This window comes from Protomyctophum bolini (assembly GCF_963924005.1).
Source record: "Protomyctophum bolini genome assembly, chromosome: 17".
NCBI lineage: Eukaryota > Metazoa > Chordata > Actinopteri > Myctophiformes > Myctophidae > Protomyctophum > Protomyctophum bolini.
Window position 1 is genome coordinate 11870087 of NC_137878.1, and position 13660 is coordinate 11883746.

At 43.6% G+C, this 13660-nt stretch overlaps 1 protein-coding gene across 1 annotated transcript in view; it reads left to right on the forward strand.

The window, feature by feature from the left end:
• The first annotated feature begins 313 nt into the window (after nucleotides 1-313).
• Nucleotides 314-13660, forward strand: part of pogza (pogo transposable element derived with ZNF domain a) — a 28390-nt gene continuing 15043 nt past the window's right edge. Inside the window, exons 1-14 of the mRNA XM_080787085.1 lie at nucleotides 314-504; nucleotides 1328-1445; nucleotides 3581-3678; nucleotides 3880-4038; nucleotides 4579-4680; nucleotides 5624-5723; nucleotides 5882-6193; nucleotides 6301-6390; nucleotides 7150-7377; nucleotides 8606-8691; nucleotides 10922-11038; nucleotides 11595-12232; nucleotides 13024-13157; nucleotides 13404-13504. Of these exons, the coding sequence (XP_080643211.1) occupies nucleotides 433-504; nucleotides 1328-1445; nucleotides 3581-3678; nucleotides 3880-4038; nucleotides 4579-4680; nucleotides 5624-5723; nucleotides 5882-6193; nucleotides 6301-6390; nucleotides 7150-7377; nucleotides 8606-8691; nucleotides 10922-11038; nucleotides 11595-12232; nucleotides 13024-13157; nucleotides 13404-13504 (2355 nt within the window). The 5' untranslated portion in view covers nucleotides 314-432. The remainder of the gene's footprint in view (nucleotides 505-1327; nucleotides 1446-3580; nucleotides 3679-3879; nucleotides 4039-4578; nucleotides 4681-5623; nucleotides 5724-5881; nucleotides 6194-6300; nucleotides 6391-7149; nucleotides 7378-8605; nucleotides 8692-10921; nucleotides 11039-11594; nucleotides 12233-13023; nucleotides 13158-13403; nucleotides 13505-13660) is intronic.

The following is a 13660-nucleotide window of genomic DNA, read 5'->3' on the forward strand; positions in this document are numbered from 1 at the left end:
GGAAGCCACTTCACTGCCAGCTGAAACGGGACTGTCAACATGAGGAACAGACACTGAACTCAACACAACATTGGATGTCCTTTTCTTGCTGCATACTGCAGGACGCCAAAGTGTGAGACAGACACTGATGTTTGGGACTTCTGTCGGACTCAAAACCTTAGCCGGATGGAACTCACGTCGGGCCAAGAGCCATCCAGAAAACGATGGATACATACTCATTGCATTATTGATGGCTGTCTAATCAACCGGAAGGAACACCCTAAAATGAGGTTTCACTTCTTTCCAGCGAAAGATCCTGCCAGGTTAAAACGCTGGCTTGTCACTCTCAACCTGGACTTGAACAAGTTGAACACTAGCGCGAGATTCCTCCAGAACCATGTGATTTGTGAAAAACACTTTGTGCACAGCGACTACGACCACTCAACTAACAGAATGCGACCATGGTTGAATTATGATGCTGTTCCTTCCGTCGGCATCAACACAAAGCCAATTATGGATAAAATGGTATTTGACAGTGGGTTTATTTTAAAGATGCACAATATTGAAATTATGACCGATAGTGTAGGCAACGCTTGCTTCTGTTGGTGTGACATCACTGAAATGTATGTGCTCCGTGTGCGATCTTTAGCTGCGTTTTTCTTAATCGGCCCACGTGTGCGTTCCTTTAACTCACGTGTGCAGAGTGCAGACAGTATTACATTCACAGAAAACTTCCCAATGATAGAACCGCAGTATTTTCGATTCATTGATAACTGTTACGTTTAATTGAAGTATTTCTTAACGATTGATTCATCGATTAACTATTACCACGAATGGGAAATTCTTGGCCGAATATAAAAAACAGTTGGCTGAAAACCGAATAGCCGAACTTGATTCATATTGTATCATTAATTCATTTTACCAGTTTTTGTTGCCATTGCTGTCAAGGCCGTACCAGACGTAACAATATTATTATTATTACTATTCTGAAACGTCTAAAGTAAATGAATGAGCGATCGCTATGGATTTATTTAGCTCCAACTCCAACAGTCTAGTAACAACCTGTACTTGTGTCGTACAACATAATCTTAGTTTCCTCATCCCAGCTTGACAATGATAGGGCTGCCCGTATCCACCTGTCTATGGTATCCACTTAGAAACGGGCTGTGATTGTGAAGGGCTTGTTAAACACAATGTTTGTGTAGCAGAAACTGCTAAAACAGTAGCAGATCCCCAAGATATTTTCTCTTATTTTAGGAGAAAAGAAAATGTGTTTGTAGACCAAGGAGTCTTCTGCTGTGGTTCACTGCTGCTCTGCTCATCCAGTCATGTGACTTGTTGTGTGTAGGCCGTGTTGAAGGCCTGGGAGGAGACGGCAGAATTAAGTGATGGCGAGACCCTCGTAGAGTGTGACGATGAGCTGGAACCACTGACACTGTCTTCAGAGGAGGATGAAGACCAAACAGGTGTGTTTTAGTCATTCTGAAATGCTTATGAATGTGGATGTTGTTCTGTGTCCAGCTAACAATTGTCTCGCAAGACAGCTTTACACAATCTCCGACATTCTATATAAAATCTGGAACTACATCTCCCTAAATCCAAAGCAGGAAACTGCCATCTGCCGTCATTTCCGTTCATGAAAATATATCTTCTTTTTCTGCTAAGTAGCAAACCATATATGCCTAGATGATTTATATTTATATTGGGATACATTTGCTTGCGTGACTGTAAAGATGAAACAGAAGTGGGTAGGAGGAGTCAAATGATTCCCCTTTATTGATTGATTGATCATTTCCAGAGATTCCGTACACTGTATGACGGAAGCATTTGAAAGTTGTGGGAGGCAACAGTTTGAAATCGCCTATATGTGAGAGTGGGGGTGTCGCAACGTATTCACAGTGAATGGTGGTGACGCACCTGCCCCCCCCCCCCCCCCCCCCCCCTTTGTGCTAGGGCTGTCACGATTCGCCTAATCCATGATTCAATTCAACTTTCGATGTTAAGGTTACGATTCGATACGATTTTCGATGCGATTCAATGGATATTTTCAGCAAAGCACTGTATGATCATTAATTTAGGCTAATGTTTTGATTTGTAAAGAAAAACACTTGTTTCTCTGCAATAAGTCACTTTTATTTGACTAATAAAAAATTAGAATAGCATCAACAATATAAACGTTGGGTTTTATATCCTCACCTCATTTGAGATGTTTCTTTAATATGATGAGATAGATGACATTATTATCGCATATCAATATTCAATATAACGGTGAGAAACATTTTTGTCAAAGGTATGCCAGTGAATCAATGAATAGTGACTACAAAAGATTAAGCAATAAACTGGGCGCTAGCCACTAGCTTTTGTTTTTGCCTCTAGTTGTTTTTGAGGGGCGCTAGCTGGTAACTCATATGCCATGGTTCACATGGCTTGTTCTTCACAGTCATGTTTCAGGGCTACTCCTATACTTGGAGCCGGGACTCGGGACTAACATTAGCCCCACTAAAGGAGCTCACTCCGGCGCTCTAATGTAGCAGCTTCAGGGAGAGGTTCCATGGGCTGGACTGGTGTCAGCCTCCACGCTGGCTGGCTCATGTCTCGCACTGAAGGCAGCTTCACGCTGCGGTCCTCGTTGCGATGTGATACATGTCGAAGCAGCCATAGCGTGGAGGCCAGCGCCAGTCCAGACTCCAGGCAGCACCATATGGACTATGGAACCTTTCACTCCGCTATTGTACACAACCATACTATATAATCAGCGATATAAACGGCTTCTTCCTTTGGGTGAATTTTGTTGTGTTGTTGTCTGCTCTGATGATGCCACCGCAATGAGTGAGAGGCTGGCTTGTGCACCGGCATATAAGTCCGACAGGCTGAAACTCGTCCTGGGGGTCGCGACCCCCAGGTGAGTTAATAATAATAATAATAATCAGGTGAGGTCACCTGATTGAAGTTAGTTTAGGCCGAAATGTTGTAATAAACTATTGCTTTAAAATAAAAAATCTATAATTTTCATCCCACAATTTTCTAACCCATTTTCCCCTGTGTCAATTATCTAATGTGATCCTGGGCTCTACACACCCTCCACAACCTAGTCCCCATATATGGGGGACATGGGGATAGCAACGGACTTGAACTCATGCTTCCTTCATGCCTCAGTGTCCAAGTTGCTCCTTTACACCTGACAGGGGGGAGTTTCCCTGGTTGGACGTAGCGCGTGGAAGGAACACGTTATTCCAACCAGTTCCTTTCCCCTCCATCAGGCGCCCCGGCTGGCCAGGGGGAGGCAGTTTAGAGACCAGGATTACTGCATGTTTTTTGTGAGGGTACCTACCCTAGGGGACACGGGGAGAACATGCGAACTCCACACAGAAAGGCCCTTTCGCCAACCCCGCCTCGGGTATGTGCACTGAATAAACTATTGCTTTAAGTGAAGACCATGTTGGCATGTTTGCATCTGTCCCAGTAGGTGTGCAAAAAGACCTTTCTCTACTAAACTAACACTAAAATAATATTTTTTATCAGTATGACGTTATTGTTATTACTATGAATCTTGTGTGAATGTAAAATTACACATTTCCTTCAATCGTCTGCATTTGTCTAGATCCTACTGGATCCTCAGTACAAGAGAAGAGCCAGGAAACGCACGAACAGGAGAACAAGGAGCTGCTGGGGGACCAGGATATCTTCCTCTTCGCCCCTGTACGTATCCTGAGTTTCAGTGGTTCTCAAAGTGGGGCCTCTCAGGGGTCCCTGACGAGTTACGGGTCTGTAACTCAGATCAGAGTTAACTTAAATGAACACTGAGGTTTTTATTGGGGTCCCAGAGATGCTTGGTGTTGCTGCTTCGACACCTGAATTTCCCCACAGGGATCTATAATGGTCTTTCCTGTCTTATCTTAGATTGAGGAGGACGACAATGAGGAAGAGGAGCAGGGAGAGGAGAACGAGGAAGTGCAAATGGAGGAGATTTCTGCATCAGGAGATGCCGGGTTGCATCATGAGCAGGAGTGTCCTCCTCCTGACTGGACTGCTCCTGCTCCAAAACGCACCAGGCTCCACGTACGTAACACGCACGCACACCAGGGGGGCAGTCAGACAGATATTTTGTGAAGCCACTAAGGAAATGAAAGTTCATATAATGGCCTGTTGTGGCGCTGTCATTGGGCTCAAAAAAACCCATAGCCCCATAGAAGTCCATGTATTTGGGCCCAACTTCACCTAGACTGTATTACCTTAATAAACATGGTCATGAATACTTTTTGCTTCCAGTCACTAGTTTAAAGTCTCATTTCTAATGTCATAATATTCTTTTTGGAAAATTATGGTCCCATTTATAAAAAAAATGACCATAAAGTCGCGCATGTTCTGAGGGGCGTGGCTACCGTTACAGTCTATGAACGGGATCCCCCACCCACTCGAGTCAAAATATAAACCAACAAAGAAGAAGGGGGGAAGTCCCGCCTCGTTGTCTGGGCCAGCCAATGGGCCAGCTGGGCCCAAACGGATCTAGAAAGATGGCGACTTCCAGTGCAAGGACTGACAGGCTTCATTTTATGTTCATGTTAGACCCGCGGAACGCTTTGTCCATATTTGTTACAGTCTATGGTCGGTCCGCCATCGGGGCAGCGGTGTGTGGACTTCCAGGCCCATGAGAGCGGCTGTGGAGTGTGGAGGGTGCAGCGTCACCGGGAGAAACCCCCGGTGAGTCGGCAACTTCCCTAAGTCTATGACGCACACAGCCACACACACACACACACACACACACACACACACACACACACACACAGAGCCACAGCCACACTGTCACACACAAAACAACTTTTGTAACCGTGACCAGCTATACTTTACTTGAATAAATCTTGTTGGATAAAAATAACTCTGTCTGGAAAAATAACTTGAGATCAATTTCTTTACTTTGAAATTCTTTATTGGAATAATCCCTTGAGGTTTATTTCAATACAGAATACAGAATGTGAATGGTGAATGTTCTTTTCTTATAAACACAGACAAAACAGGACTAAACTTAACTTAACTTAACATACAAGAATACATGATACAACAACAGCCGAACACAGAGTGGATCATTGATTACGTAATAGACGTGTTAGCGATATGTTATTAGTGATGAATAGTCAAAGCATAGACTGTTAGTTAGTCAAAAGGTGAGAGGACAGCGCAGTTTTAAACAGCCTAAAATAAGTTAATGACCGAATATGAATAGGTAAGTTATTCCAGTCAGTGGGAGCTTTAAACATGGAGGATTCTTTTTGCCAACTCACCCTTGTTAGAACTTTAAAATAAATTAGTGTACACATTTATTTTAAAGTTCCAACAAGGGTAAATGGATTTTTAAAATTTCAGTTAACATTGAAGCGTACGGAGGGTAACCTTTTCGACGATTTGACGAACCATATCCAGTTTATCGATCGCCTAGCAACACAGTGATGTTACTTAATCAATAAAAAAAACCCACAAGTCATCAAAGTTGTCCTTGGCAGTAAATGAGCCAGAGGGGTGTTCAGGTTCAGGTTCAGGCACATTTGCATGTGCATGCGCATTATTTTATTTTATTCAACCATTCATTTAGCCACTGATGTACATGCCCCCAATGCATTGTTATTTATTGTGTCTTTGTTTCTTCCAGTCACCAGAGCGGTCCTCTCATGATCCCCAGTCGTCAGAATCTAGTGCATCTGTGATGGGCTTCAAACTGAATGGAAGACATATCTCACTGTGGCCTGTAGGTTAGTACGTTGAACAACCCAAACCTCTACCAAAGTGGTCTTGCCCTTTAATATATACAAACTGACATTCTTGGCTTCTTGGATAGCCAAGAATGGTGTTTATGCCGATAATTGTAATGTTTTCCCTCCTCTTTATGTATTCACTGTGTGTCCTCCAGGCTTTGGTGTGCAGCTAAACCTGATGTCCAGAACTGGAGGCTCGGCCTGTGGTTTCACCTGCTTTAAGCTCAGCCCCATCACTACCAGTTCCACACCAGTGCACACCAGTAACTCCAAATCCACACCAGTACACCACTACAACAATATCACACGAGTACCCACCAGTAACTCCAAAACCACACCAGTACACACCAGTAACTCCAAAACCACACCAGTACACCACTACAACAATCTCACACCAGTACACAATCCCAGCAAGCCCTTCACCTCTTCAACATCGCCCAAGACCGACAGCTTCCCTGTCATCACAGGTAATACTTACTTTTATCAAACAGGTTTTTATTATTATTATAATGTCCTGTTCCTGTCTGAACATTCAGTAAACATAGGTGTGTGTGTGTGTGTGTGTGTGTTGTAGGGGTTGTGTCACTGTGTGGTTCTGCAGCAGAGGTGTTGAGCCGCCAGACTGTAAACTCATTTGATAAAGCTCCTTTGATGCGGACGACAGGTACACATTAAAGTCTGTTATTTTACTATGTGGTGGTACTGTATGTGCTGTTCCTCACGTGACATCAACACGATGCACTTGCATAATTAACAAAGGGTATGGACTCTATGGAGTACAAAATTGATCAGTCTTTCCGCTGTTTTTATACATTAGGGACTAGGGGTGTCAAAAAAACCCGATTTGAATTAGAATCGCGATTCCGTTATGAACGAATAAATAAATAATTTCCAAAAATATTTTTTCTTTTTCTTTTTTGATTTCTTTTTCTGGTTACAGTTACAGGAGTTTTCACTACATGGTGTCTGTGGTATGAAATGTAAGCTTACCCTAATCACAGTAAACATCATGTCATTCAGTCATTTTCAAGTTACTGTAGTCACTTCAGTTCAAGACTGGAGTAGATTGTGATGAAATCCTATGTATTGAATCGAGAATCCTTTTGAATAGAAAATCGTTTTGAATCTGGAAAAAAAAATGCGTTTGAATTAAAAATAAAAAAGGTTTTGGATTGAGAATCGTATATGTCTCTCTTGCTTGCTTTCTCACTCTCTTATTGACACAGTTGGACTTGTATACAAATAAAAATCTAACTTATATAGCACTTCTCAAAGTCTAATAATATAAAGACAAAACGAATGAAAGCATTTAATGAGAGAAAGTTTTGTTTTTATATAATGTACATACATACATACATACAGTATGTGCGTGTGTTGCGTTCTGACATGATGTCTCCTCTGGATGTGGTGTGTGGGCCATCAGCAAAGCAGGTGGTGAGAAGCTGCATCTCTTCTCTACCTCCTTATCCTGTCCTCTCCAGCCCTCGTCCCCTGGCGGTCCAGCCCCAGGTTCCGAGCCCCAGTCGTCCCGAGGCACCCAGCCTCCACAACAAGCCCTCCCCTGAATCCCTCTTTTCTAGCCGTGGTCGTCTAATCAAACCCAAGGGACCCTTGGGTACGCCTGGGTTTCAAGTCAAGCCTCCTCAGAAAGGTATGGAGACTCGTCCTTCACTTCCTTAGAGCTCTGATAATTTTTTGCCTAAAGGTAGCTCTCTGCCGCATCGACACCAGCGGTGGTAAGTGTTGGAGTGTCTGGTGCCGATGCCGAAGATCACGCTTTTACTCTGAATCCGGGAAAAAACTGAGAAATATTTTGCTAGCTTACCGTGGTCTCGTTTCTATTATATCGCTAAATATTCCAAAGCATTCATATTTTGAGACGAGAGGCGGATGAGAAGTCAGAAATGAAGCGCTTAGTATATCCATCAGATGAAAACCACGGAGGGCGCCCTGGATTAGGAGAGACGAGGCATTCTTTCTGCTGCGCTAACAGCTAAGTGAACGGGACACTAATATGAATGAAGAGCGAAGCATACGGTGGCCTTTGAGTTTTAGAAATTAAAAAAGTAAAAATATTATTCTCTTGCCTGATTGAAGATTCACTAGGACGTGTACACACGTCATTGCAACCCGACGCGTGGACACATCAAATGGACGGAACCTGTAAATGATACTTCAGTAACTAACAAACAACAAACACAATTCAGAGTGCTGACCTCAACTGAAATCCTCCAGTTTGATGGAAAGGAGCTGAGTGTTTGTTTATTGCAGAAGCAAAGATTTGAGTTAAAAACGTTCACTGTGAAAGAATATAATATTCATAGATCAATAGAAAGCACTTTGTTTATTAGTCACACAATGACTGACAGTGATTTACAGTGAGTGATTGATTAATTAATTAATTGAATCATAGCATAGCCCAATTGATCTGGATTAATCAAATCGTAACCCTCTGAGTCGATATGTAATCGCATCGCCAGATACCCGGCGATTTTCACCCCTAGTCGGAAGCCGATCAAGCAAGCTCGCTTGGCTTTCGACTGCCAAATAGCACCATAGCTTGTTGTTGGAAAAATACTGTACATCAAATGGTACAGTAGGTAATGTTCAGCAGCATAGTATTGGTGTGTCTCTCAGGTGCAGTCAGCACACACCTTCCAACCGACTGATCTCCCGACTTCATTCCACTGCCAGTCCAGTCTGACGATCACTAGAAACACAGAATACACTGGTCCATTATGTGCTCTGTGTATTCAGTGTGATCTTAGATCCTCGCATGACCTGACGATACAACGATAGGATTCAGGTTGAATACCAGGCAACGGTAAAATCATGTTTTATGTTTTTTTGCTAACCCTCTATTCTGCGCTCTCCTCCAGGTCTTCGTGGCAAGGTCAGACCTCCAGACTGTACTGTGTGTCACTCTCGGTATATGAAGGTCCAATCTCTCAGAGGCTTTGTGTGTGTAAGTGAGGACTGCTTTAACTTCACATTACATCAACTAGTGCTGGTGCCCCTGGGGACTGTGATGGTATGGAAGTTGTATTACCGTGGTGACGAAGCAATGTGGCGGCTTGGTGATTTTAAAATGATCCACGGTGCGAGAGCGGGGCTTTTGTCAGTTAGCTGGATGTCCCTTGTCATCTGTCATATTTTGGCAGATCAAACGTGCCAAATGAGTTTTGGACAAAATCTGTAGGAGTAGTAGCAAAAAAAGTTTTGAAGAAAATGTAATATGGCACAATAATAATAATCATAAAGTTTTATTTATATAGCCGCTTTCAAAACAGCGTTACAAAGTGCTTTACAAAAACTAAAGTAAATAGCACACAAAACAGCAAAAAAAGGAAGAAAAGCTCAATTTAATTCAGATACAAACAAACACAAACAATTTACGTACAAAATAGTAAGAAGCTAAAGCAGAAACAACAATAGATCAGGAGAAAGTGGTGGTGCTTGGGTGTCGGGTGATTTTAGGCTATTCCACTATGACGTGCATCCGCTTTCCATCTTGGATGCTAAAGCATAGCATCAATGCTAGCGAGCAAAAATGAGGTCCACCCTTGCTCTAGAAAATGCTAATGTTCCAGTCGTGCTCACCGGATAATCAGAAAAGACCTCCGAACATCGCCGATCTGTTCAACACCACGGACAGCGCATTCGTTTCCGAGAAAAAAGCTAAAACCTAAACCTAAAACAGAAGCTAGTGTGGTTGGGTCAACACAAACGGTGCGGGCGGGGCCCTGGCAACTGTGAATAGCAACCGGAGTGGTTCCAAAAATGAAACGCAGCAAGGCAATGTTTATAACGATATCAAACGCCTTAAGACGAGCCTGCTCGTCATCTGTCCCCGGCGTCATTAATTTATAGGACAGTTGTACTCGTCATACGGATCCAACCATTGGAAAAAGATGAGGGCAAATATTGAAAATCTTTCTTGGAATCTAGTCTGTTGTTGTTGTTACCCAGGGTAAGTTCCAATATGTTTGAAAATAAATGGAAAATCACTAATAAACAAGACCGCCTTCAAACAAATATAGATTCAAGTTGTTTATTGTGACAGTTATATCCAATGACTGGAACATGTGTAAGCACAGAGGGGAGAGAACAGAACAAAAGCAGATCATTACTCATGTCCAGTGTTGTTCAAGTTACTTTTAAAAAGTAAAGAGTTATAGTTACTTATCTAAAAAAGTAACTAGTTACTTTACTAGTTATTAAATTATGAAAGTAACTACTTTCAAGTTACTTTACTTTACCGTACTTTAAAAAATAATATAAAAAACAATTTAAAAGAAGGTTTTTTGTTCTGTCGCAATGACCTCTTCTGCGACGTGCTTTGTTCAAGTTAGAGTGAGAAGCCATGTGGGCTCATGGGCTAGTATGAGAGCACAAACTGTAAACAGAGTACAACACAGAGAGCGCTCTCTCAGAGACGCCTGTATGACAGATAGACTCACGGCTCACGGCGCTGCATGGGGAGACTTTTCACTTGGATCATATAAGTTGACATAATAACGCCATAATGCAGGTGACGCATGCACAATAACTATAGCGCCGTTATGGAATGGGGAAATGTAAAGCGTTAGGTTACAAGTTACTGCAAAAAGTAGTTTAGTTAGGTAACGTAACGTGGTGTAAGGGCGTTAGTTACAACACTGCTCATGTCATTTACGACAGTTACACTGCTCTTTGTTCCAAGTCTTTCTTGAATAGGCTTTGACACTGAGAGTTGCCCACCAGGTAAATTAGACTTTCGGGCAGGTGGAGTTTGTTTTCAGGTTCCCCGACCGGGCAAGTGCGCGTTTGAGGGGGGACACACCTGAGACAGACCAGTCTTCTGGTCTGTGGAATGTAAAATAAGAGCACTGTTTACTTATAATGTTCTGTTTTCACTGACTATGTCTTCACTGTAAGTGCGAACCTATAGTCATATTCATAGCCAGTCATGTAGGTATTTGGCATACAAATTGAGGTACGACTTTTTATCGTACAGTGGTAACAGTAATTCAAATATTTCATATCATTTTACAATGGACAATTTACTTTTCCAGCAAGTGGGCATGACCGATTTGACCAAAGCCATTTGCGCCAACATACCAGCCTGTGCATAAATCCGGGCCTGAAAACAATTCTAGGGGAAACTGTACACATGCACACACACTCACTCATCATTCTTGTCATCTCCTCCACAGCTGTGCAGTATTGAGATCATCCGGTGTCTGAAGGATGCAAGGTTTAAAGGACATTTTAAGAAGAAACACAGAGCGCCCAGGTCAACTTCCCCTAGAACAGCCCTACAGACATCCAAGGTACTTTGAAAGTGAAGTCTATCTGTGAGTATTAACCCCCTTTAGATCTGAGGACGATTCTAACGCCTTCTAAATCCTGACAGTTTTCTTAAAAACCTATGTTTCTATGTCAATGGTTCTCAAACTATTTAATGTCAAGGACCCCTAGAATTATATGCATTTGGCCACCGACCCCATCTCAAAATATGTAGTTCCAGGGACCCCCCGGAAACAAAGATTTTAGTTAAAAACGTTTGCTCTGAAAGAATATATATTCAAAGATTTGCGCCACATTTTCACGGGTTAGGGTTAGGGTTAGCAGACCTACAAGTTCAAAGCACGATACTCTGTGCCGCGCTATGAGCTTGTAGATCTGCTATTTTTACTACACCAAAAGGGGTTCATGCCCAGAAGAGCTTGTGACTAAAGGATAACATTGGATCCATTGGAACACAGGTCTTTTTCCTCCATTTTCCTGACTAGCAGGAACAGTAACAGTTTTGGCCATGCAAGGCTTCTCCCCGACATTGACGATATTCTCAGATTTAAAAATCATGTACCTGTTTGTGTGTTTCAGACACGCGTGCCGAGCCTCCCTCCCATTACCCCGGCACGTCGTCATCCCTCCGGTGTCACTCCTCCCATGCCGCACCTCTCTCCTGAGTCTCCTCTGCGCCAACAACACCTCCCTCCTCCTGTGTCCTCGTCTCCTTTCAGCTCATCCTCCGCCAGCTCCACCTCCGCCAGCCCCCCCGTCAGGCTCCGCCAACACCTCCCTCGTCCTGTGTCCTCGTCTCCTTTCAGCTCCTCCTCCGCCAGCTCCACCTCCGCCAGCCCCCCCGTCGGGCTCCGCCAACACCTCCCTCGTCCTGTGTCCTCGTCTCCTTTCAGCTCCACCTCCGCCAGCTTCACCTCCGCCAGCTCCCCCGTCGGGCTCCGCCAACACCTCCCTCGTCCTGTGTCCTCGTCTCCTGAGTCTCCTCTCAGCTCCACCTCCGCCAGCCCCCCCGTCGGGCTCCGCCAACACCTCCCTCCTCCAACGCTCCACCCCTCTCCTCCTGCTCAGCAACTTGTCATCCTGGTCGAAGACTTCTTCTACGGCACCGACAAAGGCCAAAGCTCAATAACAATGGTCACGCAGTCGGATGGGACCAGGAAAACGGCTGGTCCCTACACATGTGATCACTGTCAAGCCTCGCTACAAGACAACACCAGGTAACACTGTAGTAACCGTACACAACAACATCAGGCAACACTGTTACACAGCACTACACGACATCAACATTTTATTTGTCACTGCTACTACAGGTACAAGAAGCTAAATGCAATTCTGTGTGGTCCACAAAGATAAGATAAGAATTCAAAATAAATATGAAGAGGCCTTCAGCAGTCTGATTAAATTGAGAGAAGACGGCGGTAAAATAATTGTCTTCTCTTAACTACAAAAAGATGTAAAAGACACAAAGATGTCATTGCGGTACACGGCAATTATTATTGTGGTCATGTTTTTAATACCATGAGTAGACATGCACCTACCTGGCCCGGGCGGTTAGCTCAACCGTATGGGCACCTAGGCTGCTGAGCCAGCCTGACGGTGTGCCGCGGGTTCGACTCCCGATCCCTACGGCCTTTGCCGTGCGTCTTCCCCTTATATCTCTCCCTATTTCCTGTCAGTCTACTTTCTTCCTATCAATAAGGCAGAAAACGCCCCCAAAAATATCTTAAAAAAGAAGAAAAAAATGCACCTACCTAAACTCGCACAGAAAGTGTAAAATCCATAACTCGTCCGAAACCATTGCATTTACTAGCTTTAGAATGTTCACACAGTCGGAAAGCACATCTTTCACTATACAGTGTCAAGTGTGCTCTGAATTTTCACAATTTTTACATTATGCATGCTCTGCTTCAAGGACTATTACAAAGTTCACTTCTGAATGTGCCGTCTCTCTCTGTCTCTCTCTCTGTCTCTCTCTGTCTCTCTCTGTCTGTCTCTCTCTCTGCCCCAGCTTCATGTCCCACACGGAGCAGCACATAGAGGAAATGTATGGAGAGAATCACTGTCCTCACTGCTACAGAAACTTCCAAAATCCATTCAGACTGGAGCGCCACCTAGAGGTTCACAGCCCCAACAACACGTTATGTATGTACAAAACACTCCACTCGTATCTTTTATTCTTTTATTTTTACTACTTCACAATACTTAAGCCCTTGGAATTGTTGAGGCATTACACTTAGTTTGACTCAGTTCCACAGATATATATTGTGAAAATAGCCCATTTACAAGCTCACAACAACCCCCCCTGGGGGTCCCAACCCTCAGGTTGAGAACCCCTGAACTAGTGATTGATAAATGTTTGTCCCTCTCTCTCTCTCCGTCCACCCGCAGCCACATGTAAGATCTGTGAGCTGTCTTATGAAAATGAAGCGGCTCTCCTTCACCACATGAAGTGCACACACAAACCCGGAGAGATGCCTTATATCTGTCAGGTACATGTGTTTTAATTGTATACCATTTTGTTTAACCCTATTTTGTACTTATTTGAGTGTGTGTGTGTGTGTGTGTGTGTGTGTGTGTGTGTGTGTGTGTGTGTGTGTGTGTGTGTGTGTTATTGCCTACCCACAGGATGCTTGTGTGTATGCTGT